We start from the raw sequence: 27,476 nt of genomic DNA, 5'->3' as shown, positions 1-27,476 counted from the left end.
CAAATATCATTCCAATTAAAACCTCTATTAATACACGCTTTGTAAATAGGCTAGATGATTTTAAGGAGACATCAGATGAAAACCCCACTTTTTCTGTGTTTATAATCGGGTCCCCGGTGCACCTAGCAACCCAGAAAACGTGAAAAATAAGAACCTAGTAAGTTTGTTTTGGTGTGCCTTTCCCTGCAAGCATGTGAGAAATCGAGCCGTTCAGATTTCGCTCCGATTGTGACGTCCAAAGCGGATTTTATTATAATGTTACCGCCCCTTAATCTACACAGTTCCACCCACCGCGCTCCGCCATTGTTGTTTTCACAAGCGACAGCGGTGTACGTGACGCCATGGCTAAAGTTCGTGGACAACATGCAATGTAGTCGCTGCACAGAGTCCAAACCTCGGAAGAGACAGGAGTGGATTTATTTTATTTTTAGTGGGAATCCCTCAGAAACCATAAGTAAAAACCTGCTTTTTTGCGCGTATCACTTCAAACCGGAGTGCTTTTTCAACCTGGGACAGTACAAGCAGGATTAGATTCAAAGTTGTTCCTCAAGAGGGATCGAGACCGACTGAACGAGACAACACTGCCGATCATGTAAGTAATATTTATCAACAGTCTGAATTGACGTAAATGTACCGTATATATAGGAGGAAAACGTTAGCATATGATAGCGAAAGGAGCTAAGTCAGTCACGGGCTAAATAGAACATTCAAAGCCAGTATTAAACTTACTGTATATAAGTGCAGATGGACACTTGGAGTTTAGCTGTATGAATGTTAATACATTATGTTTAGCTGCGGCAAGCTGTTTGTTTTGCTAATGAACAGGGGCGAACACCGGGGTTAGTTTCGTTTTAAACGTCTCAAATCATTCGTGCTTAGGCTGAAAAATCTGTCACAGCAAACTAGCTCTCACGTTGTGTGTAACGTTATAACTTGTCAATGACAAGCGCTAAAATCCACGTACTTCCGCTGAGATCTGCAGTGGATTCCGTGGATTTTAGGTAAGCATACACACATTAGGATGCGCTGTTTGCTGTGACTGATTTTTTTTGTCTCCGGATGAATGATTTGAGACGTTTAAGACGAAACTAACCGCAGAGAAATTCAGGAAATATAATTTAGCTGAACCATTGCCATGGCAGTACTACTATACGTGTGTTGTGTTGACACGCCGGACAGAAGGGGGGTTGCTGTGAGCATAGCTGTTTTTGACGAGGCAAGAAGGGTTTTGTTTACACAGCCATTGAGTGTTTTTAAGCAAAATATGTTCCAGACATTTCACGAAGACCCTAATAAATCATACCAACTTGTTGAAAGTGCTCGTCTGAGGAGACCTTTAACACAGAAAAAAATGCGTTAAAAAATGAACTACATCTCCCATCATTCCTGTCGCTCAGCGTTACATTAACCGATGATTCTCACTTACGTGATGACGTCGCCTAGAGCGACAGAAAATATTCAAGATGGGGCTTGAAAGTACTATGGTTTGGTAAGATAAACTACTTTATATTTTAGAAATATCTTTAGGGGTTTGATGAGCGTGTTATGTTTACATTATTACACAAACATGTAGTCAAATATTGTATTTTAAATTGAGAAAAACGTTGTAATGAACACAGCAGGTCAGATGTGGTATTTTCCTTAGTCATGATGCAGCATTTATCCTGTTTTTCCGTTTATATCTGTTAATTACGATGTCTATTTTTGGCATTTGGTGTACTTGAATGTGAATATACATACGAGTATGTATCGCCAAACTTACATTTACTCAAACACATTGTAATAAATGTTTTAGTCTGGATTGCTTGACCATATCTGTGATTTAGCTATTGATTAAATTCTGAAAACGTGAGAACTTGCAGCATTAGACTTTTAGTCATAATTGGTTATTTGGCAGGAATGTTTCAGTCAGATTGTTTCAGAGCGTTTCGTTTTATTTTTAGTGTGGATAACAGTGAATACATGCGCAATGGAGACTTCTTACCCACCAGACTTCAGGCTCAGCAAGATGCTGTCAACATCATCTGCCATTCAAAAACTCGCAGTAACCCAGAAAACAATGTGGGACTCATCACTATGGCCAAGTAGGCTGAACATTATTTGATTTATTTACCTACAGTAACGTGTTCTGCTTGCACAATGTTCACTAAACCATTGTGTTTGTGTGTTTTAGTAACTGTGAGGTCCTGACCACACTGACCCCCGACACTGGGAGGATTCTCTCCAAGCTTCATGCTGTTCAGCCTCGAGGAGTTATCAGCTTCTGTACAGGCATCAGAGTAGCACATGTGAGAGCACACAAACACACATATGTTCAAACATGCTAAACCTGCATTACAATAAGACCTTAACCCAAAAACAATTTATGCTGAAATGTGCTGAACAAACTGTTAAAGTTAGCCTGAAAATATCACAGACAAAACTTAGGTTAAACTTTTTATTTTGTTTATTGCTACTGGCTTTCCCCCTCATAGCTGGCATTAAAACACAGACAAGGGAAGAACCATAAGATGAGGATCATCGCCTTTGTTGGAAGCCCTGTGGAGGACCAGGAGAAAGATGTAATTTTTTTTCTTCTTTTTTTTAATGTTTGTGGCCTGTAAAATATTCACTCTAAAAGGTGCTGGCTACAATTGACTCGATTAATTTATGCATGTTTAAAACGCCAAAACATGGCATGAGATGCAACGCTACTACCAAAGTTGACCACGCATGCTTGGAAAATAATAGAAACGATTCAGTTCCAAACATGCATTTTGTGTGAACGGCCCTGAAATCTGTATTTATGAACAAAATTGTGCCTCCAACCTGTCCTGTCTCAGTTGGTGAAGATGGCGAAGCGTCTGAAGAAAGAGAAAGTAAATGTCGACATCATTAACTTTGGGGAAGAGGTAAGTGTCATGCCAGAAGGAATATAGTTTATATATTTTCGCCGAAAACCTTTTTAAAATGTCTTTGCAATATTGAGTTTTGTCCGCTGTCCCTCACTGTACAGGAGGTGAACACAGATAAGCTGACTCTGTTTGTAAACACCCTAAATGGAAAGGAAGGTGTCGGTTCTCACCTTGTAACGGTGCCCCCTGGCCCGAGCCTGGCAGATGCTCTAATGTCCTCTCCCATCATGGCCGGTGAGGGCGGCACCATTTTGGGCCTGGGTCCCAGCGACTTTGAGTTCGGAGTGGACCCCAGTGCAGACCCCGAGCTTGCTCTGGTGAGTGGCACTCAGCTTTTATAAGATGAACAATCCTTTCATTGTTATGCCTAACAGAGACATGTTATCTTCATTCTGAACGCGTCTTTCACAGGCTCTGCGTGTCTCGATGGAGGAGCAGAGACAGCGGCAGGAAGAGGAGGCACGCAGGGTGGCCGTGGCCTCTGCTTCGGAGGCTGGAGTCACATCGCCTGCTGCAGATGGTGAGAGATGGTCAGATGTGGACGATTAATGACCAGAGACAGATTGATAGCAAGAGAGTCAGGGTGAGAATTGTCTACAAACTCATTTCTTTTGTGCTGTGTTAGAATCTGAAAATGCTCTGCTGAAGATGTCCACGGCTCCTGCCCTTCCTGATTTTAGCCGCATGACAGAAGATGAGCAGATTGCTTATGCTCTACAAATGTCCATGCAAGGAGGAGGTCAGTCTCCTTTTTTATGTTTTCAAAGATGTTTCCACCGTTTTAATTTCTTTCCCATAATTACGCAAACATTTCGCCTCTTTGTGTGCAGAGTTTGGATCTTCAGAGGTCATGGATGTGGATGCAGGTGCGGCAGCAGAGAGTGAGGCTACTAAGGTGTGTATTATGTCATTGGTGCCAACACAACTGATTCTTTTCTTTCAAGCCCATCTTTTGTATGTTCAGAGAAGAGTTTTTGTCATTTTTGACAATGGAATGATAAAGGGGTCATATGGCACGAATACGTGTTTTTCTGTGTCTTTGGTGTGTTATAAGTTGCCCATGCATGTATTAGACAAAAGATGCATTCTATCTAAAAGCGAATGCTCACCCAGACCTGCCTGAAACGCCTCGTGTAACCACACCCCCACAAATCTACGTCAGTTCGTGGTATGATTTGACTAAGACCGCCCAAATGTATACGCAAGTAAGGTGGGCGTACCTGTCAGCACAATTGCTTTGGAACCTGATGTTCCAAATATGGTAAGAGGCGTTACATTTCCGTCACATGCTTGCAGTATTCGACCAATCACTATGCTCTGGTTAACTGGCCAATCATAGCACACCTCGCTTTTCAGAGCGATGAGCTTTGTTAAAAATCTGCGCGTTTCAGAGAGGCGGGGAAAAGAGGAGATACAAACATGCACGGTGTGTGGAAAATACAGCGTTTTTGAACCTTATATCGTGTATACACATTGCATTACATCTAAAACAAACGATAATATTTGTTTGAGCCGTGTCATATGACCCCTTTAATGTGTCTCTTTCTCCGTGTGTTTTGTAGGAGGATGAGGAGGATTATGACGTGATGCAGGATCCAGAGTTTTTGCAGAGTGTGCTGGAGAACCTTCCAGGAGTCGACCCTAACAATGAGGCCATCCGTAATGCAATGGGCTCTCTGGCATCCCAGAGCAGAGCCAAACCACCTGAGGGAAAGAAAGATGACGAGAAGAAATAGAGGAACAAGATGCAACTGGACTGATGGTGAAGAGCAAATAATGCGGTTGAAGGGTTGGAAAATACATAAATAGGATTAAAAGTACATTTAATGATTTTTCTTGAATAAAAGAGGATACAGCTGAAACAGAACAGACTAACCCCTGACTCTTGTGGAAAAACATCCAGGAAAGCATGCCTCTGATGATGAATAACGATATTCTTTTTCTTTCTTTAACATCATTATCACATTAACATCTGATCAGTAACATTTTAACGGAAGAGAAAAATGCCAAACAACACTACTTCAAGTAGTAGTGTTTACTTCAGTGTTGTTTGTTTGCTTGGTAGATTGCTTTGTCACCCAAAATATTTTCTTTCTGGGCTTTGGATGAATCTGTAAATGTTTCTTGGTCAATTTTGTATCACTGTTAAGTTCCTTTTGTAATAAAGGGCTTTGTAATGGTTAAGGAATTGGAAGCAGGAAATGTGGTGTTTTTTAAAGATTCGTTTTTGGTTGAAGTTTTTCTTTAAGTGCAATTCCAGTTGTCAATGCTAAGAGGCACTTTCTGTACTACGTCTCATTTCTCAGATTATAAATCTGAATTAAATTGCTTAACCTAAAGTGTATCACAACTGGACACTCTGTAGATTAACTACATGCCAGTAAATCAAGATATCAGGAGCTGTACAGCAATGTCCTCTGATCATAAGCGGGTCATTGACAAAAATACTGTATAAATGTCATGGTGTAGCAAAAATTTATAAAAATAAACTGTTAATAACATGATTTTAATATGAATCTTTATAATATAAAGTAGCATGCAACAGATTTATTTCCATTTTTGGCCTTTTTTGCGAAATCTTTTGTCACATCATTTATTTGTCAACTACCAATATAGTTCTTTACATAAGCAATTTGTTAAAAATGCATCATTTGGAAGGATAGTTGTGACTATCTTTTTAAAACCAGAATCTTATCCAAGCACTATATAGAATGTATGATCTGTCAGAGCTGAGTCGCACCCTTGTGTACCGCATAGTGAAGAGACGGAGTGAATGAGAGAGGATGGGGGTGTAAAAACATCAGTTCAGCTAAAGCACAGACGCATTATTGCAGTGATCGAGCGCACGTGTCTGTTTACTGCACTAACCTTCAACACTCAGATTCACAGTGTGACCGAAAATACTAATACTGTCGCGAACTACATTATTTATGTAATCGTCGTAAAGAAATCTCCAACTGGAGTTCGCACATTTCTCAAAACGGAATATATAATCGCTCGAGCATCCCATCACGCGACGCTCACAGTCCAGTGCGCGCTTCAATGCGGCACGCGCGCGGAGATCCTGCATCAACATCAGCAGCATCGGCTACTTCTCTTCAACCATCCATCTCTCCTTTCATTCTATAAATCGTCTTTTTGGTCTAGTGACCCGTATCTATTGAGCGAGGCAACAACCGCATAGAAAATGTAAGTATTGTGCAGTTTAAATTCTAACATTGTGTAATTCTGCTATCAAAAAATGTGAACTCGGGTTTATTAACGCTTGCAACACAATAACTTGCGGTTTTCAAGTTTAATTGAAAGCAGTGTGTCTTAAATGTGTATGTGTTTAAAATCATTACGGGTTATTAAAAAACCTCATGAGGTCTTGTATCAGTAACAATAAATAATAATGAGTTATTGACTAATAAGCCAATATAGCGGTTTACTTTTGGCTGTTTTGAGATTGTAGGCATGTTCTCGGCCTAAATAGAAGTGTTAATTCTGCATCAGTCTGACAGTCAAAGGATAATAAACATTTTGTGTTATTTTTGATCAGTTTTGAATAAATGTGTATAATATGTGTATAACATTTCCTTGTAAATTCTTCAAATATTTGCCGTCACTAAATTACATTTTATTATACTGTTCTGTATATGTGCTCTCCAAATATCTGTATTATCTAATAAAAAGTAGCTCGACCGCTTATTAAGTCCAGCTAACAATTTTTGGTTCCCGGAACTGTCCTATGCTAACAATAGGGAGAAGTTCTGTGTCTGCTAGAAATCACTAAACTATTTAGATTTTAGTGTCCTGATTTAAATGCAATAAAATAGGTTCTTTTTAGGTCATCTATGACTATCTCAGCTGTTTCAGGAAGGTACAGCCTGTGAACTAGAACATCAAAGCAGAACTGCCGCACTTAAGACGCCTCAGTGTCCAGACCATAAGTTAATAATGTCTTAATAAATTATAATGTCATGAATGTGTTTGGATGTTCAGGTCTGCTGCAGATAATGCTAATCCAGCTGGAGGAGAGGGGGGACCTCCTGCCGCACCTCCAAACACCACCAGCAACCGCCGACTACAGCAGACACAAGCACAAGTGGATGAGGTGAGAACATTTGCGTAACTTTGGAGAAAAACACAATATGTTCATTAGATCATATAGACAAGTTGAACAGATTCTGCTCTGGAGTGCAAACTTTCAGTCTGTGTGCACCAGACAACATGCAGCCTTTTCTTTTTTAATGGTTTACTCATATTCTGGTCCTAAGAGAGTTTAGACCTTTCCGTGGTTAAACACTCCTAAACAAGCTATAATGCTTATCAATCAAAATGTTCCTTCTGCTCACATGTCTGTGGTTTTTCTGTGTAGGTGGTGGACATCATGCGTGTAAATGTGGATAAAGTTCTGGAGAGAGACCAGAAGCTGTCAGAACTGGATGACAGGGCAGATGCTCTGCAGGCCGGAGCGTCTCAGTTCGAAAGCTGTGCGGCCAAACTAAAGAACAAATACTGGTGGAAAAACTGCAAGGTAAGACTTCCTGAAAGCAGAAGATGAGAGGCCAACACAATATATTACACAATTAATAATTCATTGCTATTTATGAAAAGAGGTAAACAGTACAGTATAAAGTACTCCAGACAAGCATGAGATTGAGGGATAGAACATGAGATTGAGGGAGGAACACACATCCAATTATGAAAGGATGAGCACCATGTAGTGTTAATAACGCAGAGGGGAATAAAATAACATTCATATAGGTCAGTGTGAGTCTTGCTCATGCTATGCTCAGCGGTTTTGTTCTGTACAGCTAGTGTTCATTTGTGTAAATTGCAGCTCTTTGGTCGTGCTAATGACTGAATTAAAGGATGAAGAGAAATGAACATGCAGTCTGTGACCATGAGCACCATTTTTGTGAATATTTTGCTTATTTTGCACAAGCTAATGCCAATCAGATTTTATAGTACTCAACACCCAGTGCTCCTTTTGATGTATTAAAGTGCCAAATCTATTGCTGAATATAAGTGATTGTCAGATTTAAAAAAAATGTGTATTGTTTCTGTGATGTGAAGTGAAGTGAAGTGAAGTGAAGTGAAGTGAAGTGTGTGAGGACATAATGATAGACATTTTTTCTTTTTCTTTCTCAGATGATGATCATAATGGGTGTCATTGGAGTCCTTTTCATTGGAATCATTTTCTGTGAGTTTTTGACTAATTTTAACAGCACATTTACAGAACTATTACATTACATTTCATTTCATTTCATTAATTATATTATATTATATTATATTTTATACTACATTACATTACACTGTTATTAATGTTGCTGGATGGTTTCAAGGACTCATGAATTATTTATTTAACATCTGTAAATTTAAATGAACAAGTACTTATGTTTGAATTAAGGGTGTCACAATATACCAGTATAAAAAATAACTATGATATTAATAACTGTTTCTCTTCATATTATCATAATACTACACACAGAACAATAATATTGTAAATAATCTGGATGACACTCCATCATAGTAGCATCATAATTATGCAGTGGTTATAAACTCTCTCTCTGCCTCTGTACACTCATATTTTTAGTGTGATGTAAAAACAAAACAAAACACAAAATAAACAACATCAAAGATTAATTTTACTGAAACTATTATTTATGTATTTTAATTTCAACATATATTATAATAATATCATTATTGTGAAATCTTCTGGCCTTTTTTTGTAGTGAAAGTCTGATGTTGTGACAGCCCTAATGTAAATCTATAGACGTACTGTAGAGCCATAGAGTAGATAGCATTCTGGGATAGAACATGTTATGTCCAGGGTTCATTTATTGAGGTTTATTAGACACATCAGTGCTGGTGTTGTGACTTACTAAAGGGTTTGTGTGTTTTGAAGTAAAGGAATGGACCAACTCCACACAAGCTCAATTATGCATTACGCTTGTCATTGTGAATTATTTATTAAAGGCTCTTATCAAGATACAGTACATGACCTCTTATCATGTGACACATTTACACCTATTGATCTACTGTTATGACAGTTATGAAATCACTGTTAATCAATACCTCAAACTTAAATTTCCCCCTTTACTTTCTTCTGTCTAGTGTATTTCTTCTCCTGAGCTGATCCACATGATGAGAATGAGAAAATGTATGAATGAGGAAGAAAGCATAAACAACACAATAACAAGCTCCACCCCTTTTCCTGATCCATCTCTTCAAGATCTCGGTTTTGTCTCACAATTTGGAGACTGTAGTAGATATGAGCTCTTCTTTCACCTGTACATTTCACATGCAATTTATTTTAGTCTCTCTCTCTCTCTCTCTCTCCCTCCCTCACTCTCTCTTTCCCTCACTCTCAGAGTTTACTGCATTTCATACATATAGTAACTACACACACATACAGGGAGGGAGAGATAAGACATCAGGCTATAAGAATGGGAGGAAAATTGTAGCTACACTTGTGATGAGCAGTCATGTGATTGACAGAGAATAGCAGGACTCAAGGGGGTCTTTTGCATGTAGAAGAGAGAGAGGGGGCTGTCAAATAGATTACAAAAAAAATGGGTGGCACAGAAAACATCCAATCTCTCCCTGTGATGTCAAACCTTTCTCTTTGGATATTTTTTAAGAGAGCATTTGTAAATTGATACGCACATAATCTGTTCTGGCTCCCATCTTACTATTACTGCTATTGCCATTAGCCTGTACCATGAGCTATCAGTCTATCTATTTTATTCAGAACTCATAGAGTATGTGTACTGATAATACAGATAATACAGAATACAGGTACTTTTTCCAGAAAAAAACTGCATAGCACAAAAAGAATTTACAAGATGCAGTTTTTATTTTTATCTAAAGGAGAATGTTATTAGTTAATAAAAATAAATAGTAAAAAGAGAATAATACAGCCATTTATATTATATTGACAGGAAGAAAATTACAATTAAATTAAAACTGTGTTGAAGGTTAACTGCTGGTTTTTGACTTGCATGACAGATTATTCCTACTGTCTCTTTTATATGTGGTGTATTCATTTATTTATTATTTATAAATATTTTTCTAAGTTCTATTACTATGACTGCCTGATTTACAGAACAAACCTCATTTTCCTCTTTTGTGGAAAAGTTTCGTCTGGGCAAAAAAAAAAAATAATACTGTGAGCCTGCCATGATGTACAGAAATGTACGGAAATCTACTCAGAAATGTAAAATCAATGCAGGGTGAGAATAATAGTCTGTACTGCCATGCAATAGATAACTATTGGTTATCACATTCCTGTGTCTATACACTTGCATATTTTGTTCTTTTGTTTTTATATGTGGTTTTGTATTTTGACTGTAGATGTGTATTTTCTCTTGTAAGCTCAAATGAGACATTTAGTTAGTGTGAGACACATTTTGACAATCATGTCAATGTCAAAAATGGTTCCAATCTTCCTAAAGATAATGTCAAATTATATATTTGTGTTTTTGTGAATGAATAATAAAGCCACGACAGAGAGGTAATTCTTTCACCTCTGACACAAACATTAGATTTTAAAAAGCATAAACCGCACACATACAGTATATCCTCCATAATACTACAATGCCAATAAAACCATCAACATACTCTTGTCTGTCTTTTTTTATTAAAGCAATAACATTTTTCAACCAATAAAAACATAATATACAGTAGAACAAAATAAGAGAAATTACTTTACATTTATGGAATAAGTTATGTACGAACCTTTTCTTGACAATAGACTTCATTAAACAAATGTACACTGAATACATTTAAATGTACACCCATTTGAAGACAGAAGTTGATGACAGATGAAAGAAAAACACTGTCCCCTTTCAAGCTTCTTTTATGACTGGCCTAGCTGTCTTAAAACACAAAAATATGTTTAATACAAAACAGATGTCACAATTCAGATTATTAACGAAACTAAACTCACCTGCATTTTGAAGGCTTGATACAAAAACACCACTGAAATCAGCAGCATTAGGACAACTGTCCAAAACACACTTTCTGTTGAATTCAAATAGTGGAAAACCATGTAAAACCATTATGTGTTTTATCAGTTATCTCAAGATATGAGCTCACCTTCATGCCAAGTCATAATGCATATTAAATGTGATCCGAAAAGAGTCTCTCACCTGGTTCTGGTTTCCCCACAGTCAGGGCGACTTCAGTGGGTGTGTCTAGGGCGGTGTGAGAGACCCTGCACGTGACGACCGTGTCGGGAGGGTGTTCATTAGGCCGTAGCGTGAGGTGAGATGAGAGCGAATATGTCCCGTCACTGTGCTGCCGATGACTAGAGAGGGAGGATTCTTTAGAGAAAGAGACGGGCTCTTCATCAGAGGGTCGCTGGGATAACCACTCCACCTACAAGAGCACAGGTCAGTCAGGATAACAGCAAAAACAAAACATGTTGGAGATTATGGCTGACCTGTACATCCAGAGGGTAATATCGATGACATTCACAGCTGAGTTTCTTGGGCGCCTTGTCTTGAAATGTCAGTTTCTCTTCAGAGAGCGTGACAAGAGGGGGCTCTGAGTGTGAGATCAATGGAGAAAGATGGAAACACTTATTTCTAAGCCAGCTATGCTATGACTCATTGCCTTTATATAACTCTCAATCATTTGTGAATGTGAACAGTTTGTACTGTATAGAATGACCTCCCAGTTATGGGTCTACGAAAGACTCACGTGTAATGTGCACTTGGACGACCTGTTGTGTCTGAAACTCTCCAGAGCCGACAGTGCAGATGTACGTGCCTTCATCACTGACCTTTAACCTCTGAAGAGTCAGAGATGCATTACCTTCTCTCACCAGCAGATCCGCTTCTGCACTCGTGCCTTCTCGGTCCACTAGCACTACAAGAGCACCGCAACATTTAACATTCAGACATCTATCGCTGAAATCTTTCTTTTACACAACCGTTGAACCGTTCCTGTTAGTTATGTGAAACTCATTTACCATCTGATCCCACTTCTGCCTCCATCTCTCTGGCTTTCATATCAAGGACTTTGCGTCCGTTCCCTCTGTGCTGTAGACGCCACTCAAGTGCCACATCCTGCCCGGGTATCGAGTCCTTCTGTCTAAAGCCACAGTCTAACCGTACATCACCTCCTATAGGAGCCACGACGGATGGTACCCGCGAGAACACCACAAATACAACTGGGTAGAGAAGTTGAGAGATTGGGCAGGCAAAGGAAGGGAAAGAAAATGAAAGAGCGAAAAATGCTACAGATTTAACGTCTTATAATCATTTCTAATAAAAAAGAAGAGACAAGGAAAATTGTTCACAAAAATTTAACACACAGAGCCCATACTAACACGGTGAATAGAACAGTTAAATAGAGCTGCACCGGTATATCGGCCAATAATCGGACGATAAAAGCTATTTTTCACCCGATGATCAAGGTCGATATATCCTGTCATTCAAATGAGGACAGGAAAATGCAATGAATTTGTGCTCTGTATATAGAAAATGTTAAGAAACATCACCAGTTTTACGTTCAATATTAATAGTCATTCTATAAATTAATAACATTTAGATAGTAAAGAAACAATCATTTAATCTGCAGAATTGGTATCCGTATCGGCAGATATCGCTCTGAATAATCCGCTGTCGGTGGAAAAATATAGTATCGGTGCATCTCTTGTTAAATTATAATACAATGTATTCTATATTTTTCATAATAACATATTGACTTTTGTTACTATTACATGTAAGTAAAAATGCTTTGCAACAATGCAAAATTGTGAAAAAATAAATAAATTGAATACCTTTTTTAAATACATCATTAATATACTATAATACTCTAATTTACTATAATATGGCAAATATTCAAGGGAATTTTGTTAACACATTTACCCGCCGTCAGCAATGTTCCTGATTGGCTGAGAGGCAGATTGAGTTTACTCTGCATTAGAGGACGGCTGTCAGATTCGGCTGTCTCACTGGGAGAGGTCTGTAGCACCAGAGTGAGGCTTAGGCCCGCCCCTTCCAGCTGAACTGAGCCAATGAAATGAGCAGGTAGGGAATCTGGATCAGCACCACGAGGAACATAGCGGCTGATCTCACAAACTATATTCTGTTCGTTACAGTCAGCGTGAAGAAGAGAATCTGCATCAGGAATCTGAATAGATGGCACTGCGGGTGAGAATCAATAGAGATGTCAAAGTATGCATACTATGTGAATGTGCAACTACACTATACACTGTACAGCACTTACACAACAGCTCAAAGATGAGATCATCTGCATTTGGTGTCTCGGGCGGGTTAAATGGGGTCACAAGCTCTGGTGACAGACCTGCATTCTCAACAAGATCCCTGAAGACGAGAGTGGAAGGGGTGCGCTTGAACATACTCCCGCCCATCATGCCCCCCATCCCTCCACCCTCCTCGATCAGAGAGCAGGACAAAACTACATCAGCGCCCTGCAGCCCTGTGACGACAGAACAATACATTCACTTCAACAGCAGGGGGCGCCAGATCTCTACTCAATGGGAAAGAAAAACCGAAACCAAAATGACAATTCACAAATAATAGTTGCAAAATATTGCATTGTATATTAAATGAAAACAAATACATGTGCAATTTTACACAAGCAATTTTAATGAACTTATAGTTAATGAATACGAACATTTTAAACTCACCACAAACCAACGGAAGGATGTAAGCAAGTGTCGCTAACATCACCGAGCACTTCCTGAACAAATAACACATAAATGTACTTGATGTTGCTTATTTTTCTGTTTAGATTAGTTGTGCGAACACATTTTAACTAAACAGCTCTCCAAATCATCTAAGTTAACTCGCGACCTGAACAATTCGATACAAGAAGAATGAGCACTTTCACTTTTGTTTAAAACGTCCTCCTCATTGGCGGTAGCAAAATAAGAGTTTTACTCTAGTATACATTTTAAAATATTTTCTTTACTCTGATGTGGCTTAAAAACATGCATATTTAAGATGAAACGTTGAGTTGCAATGGAGATCAATCCAAGACCAGTAGCCTACACAAAAGGGAACGATTGAATTTTCACAACAAGGAATCAAATAGACTTCGATTTTGTTTTCTCTTGTTGCAAAAAGCATAAAATTTAAGCCGTAAAATTATTTTGGGCCAATTTTCTGTTTTGAAATTCTGTAGAAGCTTATTGAATATAAAACGTTTATTGGAGAATGAGCCTCTGCATCAGGACTCAAAATAAAGTGGTTGCCCTTTATCACTGAATCCTCTTCACCATTGTACACATTTGGGTTTGGGGCCTTTTTTAAACTAAGCTAAGCTTCATATTGTTTATGATTAGAACACTGACAACACTTGAACAGAAATTTGGAGGATATAAGTAACATATAAAATAGGAATATCCTCCAGGGTTACAAACTGACGCAAATAAATGTATGAAGTGTACGTGTGCACACATTAAAATTAAATTAGTCATATGGTCAGACAACAGTCTACCGAATACCAACAACAATAATAATACATCAACTAATTAATTTGAATGCAAAGGAGTGAATATACTTGTGAGTTTATTCAACAGATAAAATAACGGCATAAAAATATATACAAATTATGTTTTAAAAAAGACATCAAGACAACAACATACATCACAATCACGACTGTATGTAAACTACACATGCATTCCAAATAACACATTAGGTAAAGATTGCTTGGCATGTGCAATAAACATGCTTGCTTACGGCAGGCAACATTTGGGCCAGTTTTTGATGTTATTAAGGGTAATGATCTCCTGAAGGGTAAATATTTGATACTTATAAAGAATTTTTTTATTAACAGTAAAGCAGTCAGCTACTTAGTGTAAATGTTCATCCTGTAGGCCACAAGGGGGAGACACCATATAACCAAAAGTCTAAAAATGAAACTTGACTGGCATATGATGAAAAGTGAAAAGTGTTTTATATGTAGTTCATTGTCAAGTTCATGTTAAACTCTACCAGAAACTCCACTGAAGTGCATATCCCTAGTAAATGAATTCCAAAGACATTTTCCTCCGCTAATGCCAATTAGTCAAACTGAGCACTGATGTGCAGAATGAGTGATGTGCTTCTTTGGGGTCCCATTCCATCCCAGAATCATGTGATCAGGGCACATTTATATTTCGGTGAGAGTGACCCGGAAACAGTCAGCCTGGCTTTCAATGGCCAAGATGAAGGTGTCCTCGTTGCAATAGTTCTTAATTATGTTGTCGTCCATGTTGACCAGGATACTAATGGTTGAATAAGAGAAAAACAGGGAAGGGAAAGCTAAGTATTATTAAAACAATTATTTTTACATTTTTATTTGTCTTTCTTTTTTTAGGTTAAAACAACTAAAATAAAAGAATTAAATTCATTAGAATATATTAGACGAAAAAAATAAATTTGCCCACCCTTTCCTACTTTTCTTGTAGATTTTAGTCATCTTCTCCACAGGAACAGAATATTTCCCTGATATCTTAACAAAAGACGATTGTTGTTTCCTTTATTAGACCGTACATTCAAACAGCAGTTTCATCGGAAGCTCTTTTGACAAGCCTCTCTAAATATCAGCTTATTTCACAGTATACTTACTGCCTCAAGCAAACTCTTCAGTGTTGGAGACTTGAGCATTAGTGCATCAAAAACCTCATCGGCTTCCCTCCTCACGTACAGCAGGACTGCAGAAACATCATGCATCACAACAAGCACAATAATAAGTGGGATTACGTTAATAAAACTGACAGTTCTCATTCTCAGTTTTGATTGGATAAGCCACATTGTAAATTGACTTTACACAATGTTTGTTGGATAGCAATGTTCTGTTAGTTATAACATATGAAGGTATATGTCTTCTAATGGAAGGATGGCATTTAAGATCTTACTTAAAATTCACATTTAAAAATGGTTTAATTTGTGTCTTTAATATCTGCATGTGATAATTGTTATAAAAACAATGAGGCACTTCAGGTCGTGCTATATTGTGAATTTAGTTACAGCTGAGAGCATAACACACTTCTTGCTTAAGTGCAATGCATGTACATGAACAAATATAACTATATACATACCTCTCGTCTCTTCTCTGCTGTATTTGGCGGGTGTAGAACAAATATCAGCCTCTGAAGATCTAAACATTCTTTTCATTCCCACCCTAATGAGAAACAAGCCGAAAATGTATTTGATTTGTGCCTTGAGTTACTGTATACCGAACAAAATGAAAATAAATACTGTACTTGAAAACACTAGATTGATTCAATCGATCTGTTTGCGGAGGTTTTAGTTCGTTTTTAACAAAAGTAATTTAAAGGTCCAGTGTATCAAATTTAGCGACATCTAGCGGTGAGATTGCCAACGACTCACTCCCCCCTCCCTTTTGAAGCACTACGGTGGCTGAAACAGAACTAAGATCAGGTTTTCGCTTCTTTGCCGAAGGAGATCATGTATTTATGAAATGCGCTCTGTAGAGCAGTTTGTCCGTTTAGGGCCACTGTAGAAACAACATGGCGAATTCCATGCAAGAGGACCCCCGTGGTGTATGTAGATAGAAATAGCTCATTCTAAGGTCATAAAAACATAACGCTTCATTACGTAAGGTCTTTATACACCTCTGAAGACATGGTTATGTATATTAAATTGCATTTCTGTCAATAGATCCTCCTAAATATTACACATTAGACCTTCAAGGAAATTCGCAGTAGTCACACTAACCCGTCACTCTCCTTTTCTTCAACGCCATAACTGAACACCTGCACAAAAACAGAGAGCGAAAAATCGTTTTAAGGGCTAAAAACCACACAGTTGCATAGCTGTCTTTCTGCTGGATGCTGGCCATGGAGTATGTTGTGCCATCCCAGCTGCTCTTGCAGTGTGTGTACAAGCATCAATGACCTCAAAATGACATTGCTGTAATTTTAATGTGCAACTCTATATCATGACATTCATGTTGTGCATCTCCATAGACATCCTTTTCAAAATAAACACACATACCAATGGCAGCAGCACAAAATGAGTTGCATGAGTTCCTGCATTTAAAAACATCTAGAGGAAGCCCAACAGAATTCATACATTTACATACATTTACATTTAGTCATTTTGCAGACGCTTTAATCCAAAGCGACTTACAAATGAGGTAAACAATGGAAGCAATAGGAACAACAAAAAGCATATAAAACTGGTCTCATATAGCCTACCACAGTATACAAAGCTAAGGTTGTTTTTTGGGGATAGAAAGATCATGAAAAATTCAAAATTCAAAGGTCTCAAAAAATGCCAGACAGACTAACAACTTAAATATTAAGTTGTCCATTTGAAATCTTTACTACCAAGCATTTTGACCATTACTAAGGTGCCACACCTAAATACAATCTCAGCATTACACACCAATGTCCGACAGTTCAGTTCTTGAGTATCTCTGCATGTGTTCTCACCTGACCGGCTCTCTGGAGGTTGCTCAAATGAACGTCAGGGATGAAAAGGACTGGCTGAGACTCCAGGTCCGACATGGTTTTGAAAAGTGTAATATCTGATTTCCTCTGAGGTAATGCTGTGAAACTTCCTCTCTTACCTAACAGGGTGGAAGAACATCAAATGACTCAAAAATCAGCAGACATTCAACATATTTTTAGCGGACAGTAAGGCCGAATGAGGTCAATGTCGTCATGCCCGTACAACACACATACAATGAATAGCTAGATTGCCATTATGTATCTTTTTCATGATCACTTTGGCATTATTGAGCCGAATGATCAGGTTGTAAGACTGACAAGTGCTCACCGTCATGACCTTGTCCACCAACAGCCTGACCTTTGACCTTCTTCCGGAGCTGCTTTTTCTCCTCATCACGTATTTTTCTCTCAGCTCCCTGTAAAAAACAGAAATGAGTATAATAAATCACAGGAGGCGCTTATTGTTGAACTTGTACATATTCAATAATGCAGATCTGTAACTCTGTACTGTTAATATATCAACCGGGATAACACAAGCACATTAAAACAGCACAAACCTTGTCACAAAAGACCTTGATTTGGGAGCAGGCTCTATGGATGGGTCTGTTACTTCGGTTATTATAACTGTACGTGTCTATCTGGATCATAAGCGGAAGTCCTTTTACTCCCTTCTGCGAGGAGAAATCTGTGCTCAGACAGTTTGCAGTTATGAAAACCTGTAAAAACACACACACACGCACACGCATCTTGCTTGTAAAAACATGCATTTCTTAGGAAACGGTCAGGTATGGTCAGACATGTCTTATTATCTCATGACAGGAGGACCAGGAGCAAGTTTACAATAACTGCTTTAAATAGCCGCAGGTGAACCAGATGGACACATTACTACGAAAACACAAAATAAAAAAAATTAAACGAATAAAACAAAAAACTGAACTCCATGTAACTACTACTTCCTCCAAAGCAAATAGCAGGAACGATACTTTTTTCTAAATGCCTTTTAGTACCATTATAAGGTACATGTCATCCTCCCCATGTTTTTCCAAAAAAGCTGAGGTGTGTCTTTCTTTCCATGTTAAAATACTTCCTATATGAAACTTGTTATACAGACTTTAAGCCAGAAGTAAAAGGAGTATTATTTATAGTTAATTTAAAAAAAAGTATAAACACTGTGAAGATATAAAAACATTGTCCTGTTATTCTGAGCATCCCGGCATGAATTTTGGAAGGGAATTATGGGACTGTTTTTGACTAATGGATGACCAATAGTTTGGAAAACGTTTCACACATTATTTCTGACCTTTCAGTGGTAAACACTCAATCCTCTTCACAAAACCACATAACCTCTAATTTAAGTATCTACTCGCCTGTGGTTTATTCAAATAGTAAACAAAACTGAACTAATTTCAAGTATTCCTAACTGAAACCTGTCTTATGCCAATACATAAAGAGACACTGGAAAAACGACTGTTGAAAGATGAAAGGTGCAAATCTTTCAGCCCGAGGTAAAAATAGTTTCCCACTGACGGTCTCCCCTGCCTTCATGTCTGTGCCTGTAGCTGTTGGTTCATACAGGAGCTTGTTGTTAAATGTTATGAGAACTGCTTGCTTTCTCAGGATCACATGATTATTTTTGACAGGAATCAGTTAGCAATGACATGCTCGTTCAAAACAAATCTTTCTACCGTGAGCTCTGTCCGTACGCACGTACATGTGAGCGCGTGTGCGCAACTGCCTATTCAATGAGTTTAAAACAATCGGGGCTGAAAGTGTAAATTGTCACTATATTATCCACCATTCAATCAAAACTTTATACTTTCTGGATCTTTACGCCCAAAATGTTGACAAAACAGCCTAGAAATGATTTTATTGATAATGAACTCCTTCCTTCAGTTGGACACAAATAAATAATCGTATATTACAATGATGTTGTGTTATTTTCCAATACGATGCTCAAAACACATTTGTGTTTCATCCAAGTTCATCCAAAAATCTGTCATCATTTACTCACCCCCTTGTCATTTCAAACCTGTATGACTTTCTTTCTTCTGCAACACAAGAAGGTATTTGGAAAAATGCTGTTAACCGAACAGCGACGGTACCCATTCACAGGGTTTGTGTCCATAAAATAGAAGTGAATGAATGCCGGCGGTGTTGAATGACCAACATTCTTCAAAATATCTTTTTTGTTTTCTGCAGAAGAAAGAAAGACATACAGATTCGAGATGACATGAGGTTTAGTAAATGATGACAGAATTTTCATTTTTGGTTGAACTATCACTTTAAGGCCTGCTTTGGAGTTTTCCACTGACTATAAAACGACACATCAGACGACTTCAAAAGCTTAAAGTCTTTGATGGCACCAATTTGAAAGACAAATATTGACCATGAGCACTGGGTGGATCTCCTCCCTTAAGTGTGCACTTAAAGAAAGTTTGTTAAGCACTGGAACTAAGAGGGAAAATCCTGAAAGTGAATAGGATGCTGCAGGGAAGAATTACAATCCTGGTTCCTATCCACTCTTATCACAAAATCTCACGGCTGTCCTGTACACAACATCCAGGGCTGTCACTAAGATGGTCAGTACTCCAAAAACAAGCAGAAATAGACTTTTGCATAAAAATCTGAGTCTTACCTTTGCTTCTTCATTGACATCCCAGGTGAAGGAAACGGCGTTGTAAGCGATTTCTTCAATGTTAGTGATGGTGTTAAAGCTCTCTTTATAGTCAGCTGGATGGGAAAGTGGAAAAATAAAATCAGTTTTTCACCCCAAAATAAAAATTGTGTCATCATTTATTCACAAAAATGTAGTTCAAAACATGTATGTGACCCTTTCTTCTATGGAACAAAAAAGCACATATTTTTAGTTTTGTGTCCATACAATGGAAGTCAATGGGGTCCCAAAATGTTTGGCCACTAACATTCTTCAAAATGTTGTCTTTTGTGTTCTTCAGAAAGAAAGTCATATAGATTTGAAATGACAATGATGGTGAATGAAAATGATGGATTTTTTGGGGGGGGTGAACTATCCCTTTAAGATTAACGTTCTGCATTACAATCTTCTCTGAAAAAATAAATGATCAAATAAAGTGGTGCCAATGTGGAAACATTTTTCTCCAATTTCTTGAAGTAAAAAATATGCACATTATATGAAAAGTTGAAGGCAAAACATTCGAGTGCTCCGGGTTATGTGCAGGGTCATTTAAACAGACAGCGAGATGTGTTTACATCTCAGACGCACGCAGGCATTTTATTTCCTGCTGTGTCTATGACATGGTACCCGCCTGCTGTGTAAATACAACACCGCTTTAATGTATGGCAGATGTTACTCAAGCCTTCCGTTCACAAAAGAGCAAGACCCTTTCCCAAGCCCCCCCGCCCCCCAACGGTTAACGATTCTATTCAAATCCTGATCTGCAGCCTCAGGCACTATGAAAAATCCCTGGATACTGTTATTCAAATCAGGACAACATCAGGATCAGCAGATCAGGTTTCTATCCTCCAAAATCATGCCAGGACCATCTCAGCCTGCCAGCTGCCATGGAGAAGACCTTCTCGGTGGTCTCCAGGTGTCAAACCCCCTCCCTTCTATAACCTGACCCCATTGTTCCTGGGAGTTATGATGGAGTCATTTGCCCTGAGCGTTATGCTAAAGTTGCAGACCTCTCCTGGGATAAACCTCAAATAAAACCAACGCGATGTCAAGACAGACAATATAGCCCCCTAAAAATGTTTTGGGCGAGAGAAAAGCATATTTGGCACACAAGCACAGGTATAATATAATTAACATAGATTAAGTAGCATCGTACCTATGTCAATGACTCTCTGCTTGGCCGTGTGCTGGCGGGTGTGCCAATAGTTCCAGTGCTTCAGCTGTTCATCTCGACACTTCTCCTGCCCGAACACCACCATCACCACACTCTGAGAAAGAGAGAGAGTTACGATGATGTCCTTGATACTGTTCCTATCAACACATTTACAGAATACAAAGCTCGAGTGGTTGTCACGGCGACAGCAGAACTCACCCGCACTTTACTGATGGGATGACGAAGGCCTTTATTGGCTCCGGTCTCGCTGAGAGTGATGCCGTAGAACTGGCCCTTGTTCAGATAGATCATAGGCCCCTCACCGGCCTTCTCGCGAGCCGAGCGACTGGCTTCTATCGTGTATTGAAACATGTCTCTGGAAAAGGAGGAAATACTGTTACTGTGCTGCTGGAAACCGAAATTAAAAAAGCACGCTTTGTCTCTCGGTCATGACAATGCAAATAGTACAGTGAGGACAGTATCAACAGTCTTGGTTGCAAAACATTTTTATACAGGCAGTGATGTTTTTTTTACATGAGAAAGAAATATTAGAAAACTGAAACTTTTTATTTAGACTGTATATGCATTTGCATTGCAGTCATGCAATATATTCTCCGCAGTAATGCCTTTATTTTTTCTTCTCAGACAAGAAAGCTAATTTTAATTAGATTTACATTTTAGTAAGGTTACTGTCAACAGAGACAAAAGAAAATGGTTACATTTCTTTTAAGTCACCAGACGAGAAGTTTTTAATTAATGTTTTTCAGGTCAAAGCTATTTAAAGGGACAGTTCACCCCAAAATACAAATTCTGTCATTGACTGTTGAACTGTTACTTAGCCTCAAGTTGTTCTTTAATCTGTATACATTTCTTTGTTCTGAAGAACACAGAGAGAAAAATATTTGGAAGAATGCTTGTAACCAAACAGTTCTGGGGCACCATTGACTACCCTAGTAGGAAAAATGACATTGGTAGTCAAAAGTGCCCCAGCACTGTTTGCTTTCCTACATTCTTCAAAATATCTTTTTATGTGTTCAACAGAACAAAGAAATTTATAAAGCAATTTTCCTACTATGGTAGTCAATGGTGGCCAAGAACTGTTTGGTTACAAGCATTCTTCCAGTTTGACTGGATTTGATTAATTTGACATAATTATATACAGTGCCCTCCACTATTATTGGCACCCTTGGTAAATATGAGCAAAGAAGGCTGTAAAAATAAATCTGCATCGTTTCTCGTTTTGATCTTTTATTTAAAAACATCTACAAAATTACAACATTTCATTGAATGAAAACAATTTGAAGTGGGGAGAATATCACATTGTAAAAAAATGTTTTTCTTCCATACATTTTGGCCACAATTATTGGCACCCTTGTTTGTAATACACTCCGCAAACTCAATTTATAAGAAAAACAGCTCTGAGTGTTTTCTTTTCAGTCTAATGAGGTTTGAGAATACATTCAGAGTCATCCGAGTCCATTCCTCCATAAAGAATTTCTCCAGATCCTTCAAATGTTGGTGCTCCCACTCATTTTCTATATGGTTCAGGTCAGGGAACTGGGATGGCTATGGCAAGATCTTGATTTTGTGTTCAGTGACCCATTTTTTGTTGATTTTGATGTTTATTTTGAACCAGTGTGCGGATGGAAGATCTAACCACTTCCCATTATAATATTTCTAGGGCCAAAAGCTCTGGAATAGCTCTGGTCTTCCGCAGGAACTTCGAGAGGTCTCAACTTTAAATGCTTTTAAGGTGGAACTCAAAAACTATTTCTTGTCTTTAACCTTTGAGAGGGTGGGTTAGTTTTTGTTGTTAGTAGGATGTGTGTTTCAGCTGTGTGTTGTTTTAATGTGTGAATTGTTTTTAAATGTTTTAATGAAGTGTTTCTTGATTGTACAGCACTTTGGTCTGCAGGTGCAGTTGAAAAGTGCTTTATAAATGAAAAGTGAATGAATGAATGAATGAGAGCAGAAGATGTGTTTCTTGAACAGGGTCCCAAACAACTTGTGGTGATGGAGGTGCAGTATTCCTTTATTTTTATTAAATTTTTTCTGACACTAAAATTCAAATAATTTCTGCAATTCTCCATCTGTGATCTTTGAAAAGTCTTTGGCCACTCAAAATATTCTCTTCGCTGTGCATTGAGACAATATAGACACACATTCTCTTTCAGGCAGATTTGCAACATCTCCAGTCCATTAAAACGTCTTAATTATTGCCCTGATGTTGGAAATGGACATTTTTATTGTTTCAACCATTTCCTTTAAAATCCACTTTCTATTTTGTGTAGCTTAACAATCTTTTGCTGCACATCAGAACTATATTCTTATATACCCGTGATGAATGATTAAGGGGGTTTGGGCTTTGTGTTATTTACTTAATATTATTCTCCTGTGAAACAAGAAGTCATGACTGGACAACATCATGTTTCTAGTCACCTTGATGTGCTCATAAAATTTAAATATTAATGGAAATATACTTGGGAGATATTTTACTCATAAGAATTTCCAGGGGTGCCAATAATTGTGGCCAGGGTGTATTAGAGAAAAACATTTATTTCACAATGTGATATTCGCCCCACTTAAAATTGTTTTACTAGAATGAAATGTTGGAATTTTGTAGATGTTTCTCATTTTGATCTTTTATTTAAAGACAATGCAGATGTATTTTTACAGCCTTCTTTGCTCATATTTACCAAGGGTGCCAATATTAGTGGATGGCACTGTCATTTATATGCATTTAGCAGACGTTTGTATTCAAAGCATCTAACAGGGATTGAACCCACAACCTTTTAATGGTTGAAAATACATTATTTGGAGTGGTGTACTTACACCCCTGGATGCTCCTGGGTGAAATCTTGGGCACCTAGTGTGGTGGGCACCCTGTACTTCTGAAAAACACAGTACATGACACAAAAGTGTGAGTCTACCGAGTAATGAAGAAAACGTCATCACATCTTCACATTGTCCTCAAGTTATGATCCCAGAAAATATATTTTTGTCATAAAGCAGTTTTGGAAAGCTCACCATAGTTTCTTCAGGGTATGAGTCATCAAAGGTGCTATCTGGAGTGCTGCACTGTTCTTCCTTCAAGTAGCCGTCATGGCTGACACTCGCCGCCTCCTGCAAAGGTTGGTGGTATGGCATGCGTTGATACTGAAGGCCCTGCTGTTGGTGATGGCCGGCGAATGCTTGAGCATAAACCTCAGCCTTCACAGTGGCCACGACACCCGCTGCACCGAACAGATCTTGTTTACTTTCTGCAGTGTGAGCATCAGTGTTCAGAGACAGGTTGACAGGAAGTGACTTCAAGACTTGAACATGATAGTCAGTGGATTCAAGGCTATCATGACCATTCCTATTGAATAAAAAAGGCAGCAGTGAAATCTATTTGTTTATTATTACAGTCTATTCAAGTTCAAGCAAAAATACAATACTCAGAATATGTTAAACAGACCTCTTATCATGATCGTCTGGGAGTTTGGAGACTGGTAGGATCCTCTTCTCTTTAGGAACCTAAAGGACGGGATAAATTAAGTTCCTTAAGACGTCTCCAAAAGCCACATTCATTTTCTCTCAGAGTCTATGATTGGTGCGTTTAAAGATAACATCTGACCTTATAATAATCATAAAGGAGACCCAGGGCAGCCACGCTGTCTTCGTCTCCATTGATGCTCATCATGGCTTTGGTGGCAGCAGTCAGCGGGTTCTCCAGGTAAGACTTCCAGGCTTCATCTTCACTGGTGAAGGAACGGCGTGACGGAACGGACATCTCGTTTGGGACCACCACCACCAGACGCTTACTGTGAGAGGTGGTAAAAGAAATGCCTATTTTAAAATTGGGCTACTATATGGAGTCCCCATAGATGCTTATAATGAGCAATTATTAAATCTACAAGAGATGTTTTAGCAATTACAAACAATAAATAAATCGCAAGATCAGATTTCTTATGGAAAAACGTTATAACCATAGAAAGTTACAAATTAATCAAACAACTTGAAGTATGAGCAAGAAAACATCACAATGTAAACAACGGGCGTCAGTTCAATAATAGCACCTCTCTCTATACCTCAGGGTTCATAAAGTTTACAAAGAGTCGCAGCATACACCTGAAATTCCCAGCACTATCCTTTTACGTTTTCCACACAATTGCTTTTTCTGTAGGACAATGGACTATATCCTGCTGGATATGGATACTACAGTGAGGAAGGGCTGCATGGGAGGGGCTGGACAAGGATGTTAGCTATTATAAGCCACCTGCCCGGGCCCACCGTTATACTCACTTATACATACTGCAAACACACACACACACACACACACACACACACACACACACACACACACATTGAAGGAAAGCATTGAAGGGCGTGAGGGTTACCATGATGCAGGTAATCCTAAAACAATAAACACTGGAACATTGGTTTTATTCTAACACCTGCTCCATTAGATAATGTAGTAAATTATTATTTATTTATTTTATTTTTACATAGTGTAGATGTAGCAACAATGCTTTTTGGAGGATTGATTACTATTTTCATTCATTTTGCTACAAATGTGTTACAGTCGAGGAAACTCAAAGTATCTGTGGTTTTACTACAAAAATACAGTTACTGTAGTAAAATCGTGGTTAATTTCCCCAAGGGGTGCATGAAGCTGTAATGTTCTGTAATTCTCAAAAAGAAGCAATTGAACAAAAGCTCCAAAAATTAAGTTTTATAATCTTTCGAATGCTGTAAAAATCCCCTTTTTAAAAATATTGCCATGGTTTTATGATTGTAAAAGGGTATAGTACCATAGCTTTACTACAAATCTCATAGTTAAACTCACTGTAGTAAAACCATGGTAATTTTCGTAAGGGCATCCAACTCAATGAAACATATTTACGTACATAACCAATCAAAAAAATCAGGTCAGATGACGTCAAATCGCAAAACGCAAGAGTTTGAGAGGTTAGTGTCGTATGATGAATTTAGATATTAAATTTCGACAAAACAGTGTTAGTGTTGTCATTGTCACTTACTTCTCCTCCTGAGCCATGTGCAGCACTGGCCTCTCGCTGAGAAACTGGACTTTCAGGTCGGTGAGGATGTAAAGAGCAGTTGGAGGAAAACTCGGACTACAGGTCAAACAACTTCTGGCATCCGACTCTCATTACAGCATCCTCCGTCTGCTCGGCACAAAGACAGCCGTCAAACATTCAGGATGAGGCGGAAGATTGTTTTAATTCTGGCAGGTCTTTAGCGCGACTGTTATTGTGAACGCCGAAAGGTGCGCTATCATTACCTGAAGGAGGGGACGAGGCGGCCAATCACAGCGCGGCCGCTTTGATCCGACTTTGCTGATTGGCTGGAGAGCAGATAGAGGCGTTACGCTACCTGCACGCTCGCTGTTATTAACTTGTGCACCTGATATAAAGAAACGCACTCTTTAATCGCGCTCCATGTAATTTTTCGGTAAATATTTATACTTTTAAATTAATACTTTAAATTAATATTTAATGATAGAAATGTCAAGGATTATATTTATTTACGATCAATCATTTTTATATACCGTTATACAGTATGTTATACACTGTTATACACAATTAGCAGCTGGCTGAAAAAAAAACTTCTGTAATGTTCATGTTATATTTAACCAGTGGAATAATAAAATAAGACTTCAATTGTTTCCATTGAGTTTCAAAGATTATGTTTTACTTGCTGGGCAAAGAAATGTTTGTTCGTTTTTAGCCGTCTGTCTACTCTATGCTTATACAAATATAGCCATTGTTGACTAGCAGACTGATATTTATTTGTTAGAGCTGCAAATAAAAGCGTCTGTTAGACTAACAGGTGTGGCACCATTTAAAAGGCTTTAGATGTGGGCTGTCTTTTTGCTTGGATCTGGTAATTGACTGGTCTGAGATCAGCTTTCGTACTCTTTATGAGCAGAGTAGTAAAACATGAGCAAAAAATACAGTGCTCTCTACTGAAATACGGTTATGATCAGTCTAATGTGTGCTAATGTGTGCGTGACAGCTCAGAGGTAGCATGTCTGAACAAGGCTATTGAGCGGTCAGGTGAAATCATAATAATGACCTGCACTTATCAGTCATGGGAACAGAAACTCACACCTGCGTGATGAAAAATAATATTGCATAATTTGCACAAGCAACACAGATGCAGATTCTGAACATTTTGATAGTTCTTGACGTTATTTAAATCAACATAAAACAGGGATAGGATCAAATAAAATGTATGCAATATAATTCTGAAAAAAAATGAGTGTAATTTCCTATTTTGAACTTGTTCTCATACTGTTAACCTGCATCCTTTTCACTCTTCATGGTACATTTCAGGTGCGTCACGCATCAA

General features: G+C 38.3%; 4 protein-coding genes across 6 annotated transcripts; 2 read left to right on the top strand and 2 right to left on the bottom strand.

The window, feature by feature from the left end:
• Positions 1 to 1,378: 1,378 nt before the first annotated feature.
• On the top strand, positions 1,379 to 5,089 carry psmd4b (proteasome 26S subunit ubiquitin receptor, non-ATPase 4b). The gene is made up of 10 exons (XM_057340091.1): positions 1,379 to 1,489; positions 1,944 to 2,084; positions 2,174 to 2,288; positions 2,475 to 2,561; positions 2,823 to 2,891; positions 2,996 to 3,211; positions 3,306 to 3,414; positions 3,520 to 3,633; positions 3,725 to 3,789; positions 4,457 to 5,089. The coding sequence occupies exons 1-10, from the start codon at positions 1,464 to 1,466 to the stop codon at positions 4,628 to 4,630; spliced, it is 1,116 nt and encodes a 371-aa protein (XP_057196074.1). The 5' UTR covers positions 1,379 to 1,463; the 3' UTR covers positions 4,631 to 5,089.
• Positions 5,090 to 5,671: 582 nt separating this feature from the next.
• vamp1b (vesicle associated membrane protein 1b) lies at positions 5,672 to 10,502 on the top strand. 2 transcript variants are annotated; one of them, XM_057339882.1, is made up of 5 exons: positions 5,672 to 6,083; positions 6,879 to 6,990; positions 7,255 to 7,413; positions 8,031 to 8,082; positions 8,997 to 10,502. In XM_057339882.1, coding segments are annotated over exons 1-5 (342 nt in total). In that variant the 5' UTR covers positions 5,672 to 6,081; the 3' UTR covers positions 9,014 to 10,502. The 2 variants fall into 2 exon arrangements, with proteins under 2 accessions (XP_057195865.1, XP_057195864.1); XM_057339881.1 differs by lacking the exon at positions 5,672 to 6,083 and having other exon boundaries at positions 6,871 to 6,990.
• tapbpl (TAP binding protein like) lies at positions 8,997 to 13,823 on the bottom strand. 2 transcript variants are annotated; one of them, XM_057339880.1, is made up of 9 exons: positions 13,543 to 13,823; positions 13,119 to 13,331; positions 12,758 to 13,036; positions 11,857 to 12,057; positions 11,586 to 11,753; positions 11,326 to 11,429; positions 11,033 to 11,261; positions 10,831 to 10,904; positions 8,997 to 10,755 (listed from the first exon to the last, which is right to left on the bottom strand). In XM_057339880.1, exons 1-9 carry the CDS (start codon positions 13,610 to 13,612, stop codon positions 10,741 to 10,743), a joined length of 1,353 nt encoding a protein of 450 aa, XP_057195863.1. In that variant the 5' UTR covers positions 13,613 to 13,823; the 3' UTR covers positions 8,997 to 10,740. The 2 variants fall into 2 exon arrangements, with proteins under 2 accessions (XP_057195863.1, XP_057195862.1); XM_057339879.1 differs by having other exon boundaries at positions 8,997 to 10,759; positions 13,543 to 13,822.
• A 585-nt stretch (positions 13,824 to 14,408) lies between these two features.
• Positions 14,409 to 26,360, bottom strand: grhl2a (grainyhead-like transcription factor 2a). Its single transcript, XM_057339878.1, has 16 exons — positions 26,144 to 26,360; positions 24,739 to 24,925; positions 24,580 to 24,638; positions 24,150 to 24,480; positions 23,955 to 24,013; positions 21,342 to 21,498; positions 21,126 to 21,237; positions 19,952 to 20,046; positions 17,874 to 18,032; positions 17,645 to 17,732; positions 17,299 to 17,435; positions 16,580 to 16,617; positions 15,940 to 16,022; positions 15,467 to 15,552; positions 15,286 to 15,350; positions 14,409 to 15,123 (listed from the first exon to the last, which is right to left on the bottom strand). The coding sequence occupies exons 1-16, from the start codon at positions 26,158 to 26,160 to the stop codon at positions 15,009 to 15,011; spliced, it is 1,788 nt and encodes a 595-aa protein (XP_057195861.1). The 5' UTR covers positions 26,161 to 26,360; the 3' UTR covers positions 14,409 to 15,008.
• Positions 26,361 to 27,476: the final 1,116 nt, after the last annotated feature.

The sequence above is a fragment of the Triplophysa rosa genome, linkage group LG8 (genome assembly GCF_024868665.1).
Source record: "Triplophysa rosa linkage group LG8, Trosa_1v2, whole genome shotgun sequence".
Lineage (NCBI taxonomy): Eukaryota > Metazoa > Chordata > Actinopteri > Cypriniformes > Nemacheilidae > Triplophysa > Triplophysa rosa.
The sequence above is the reverse complement of the archived record's forward strand: the minus strand, read 5'-3'. Positions and strand labels throughout refer to the sequence as shown.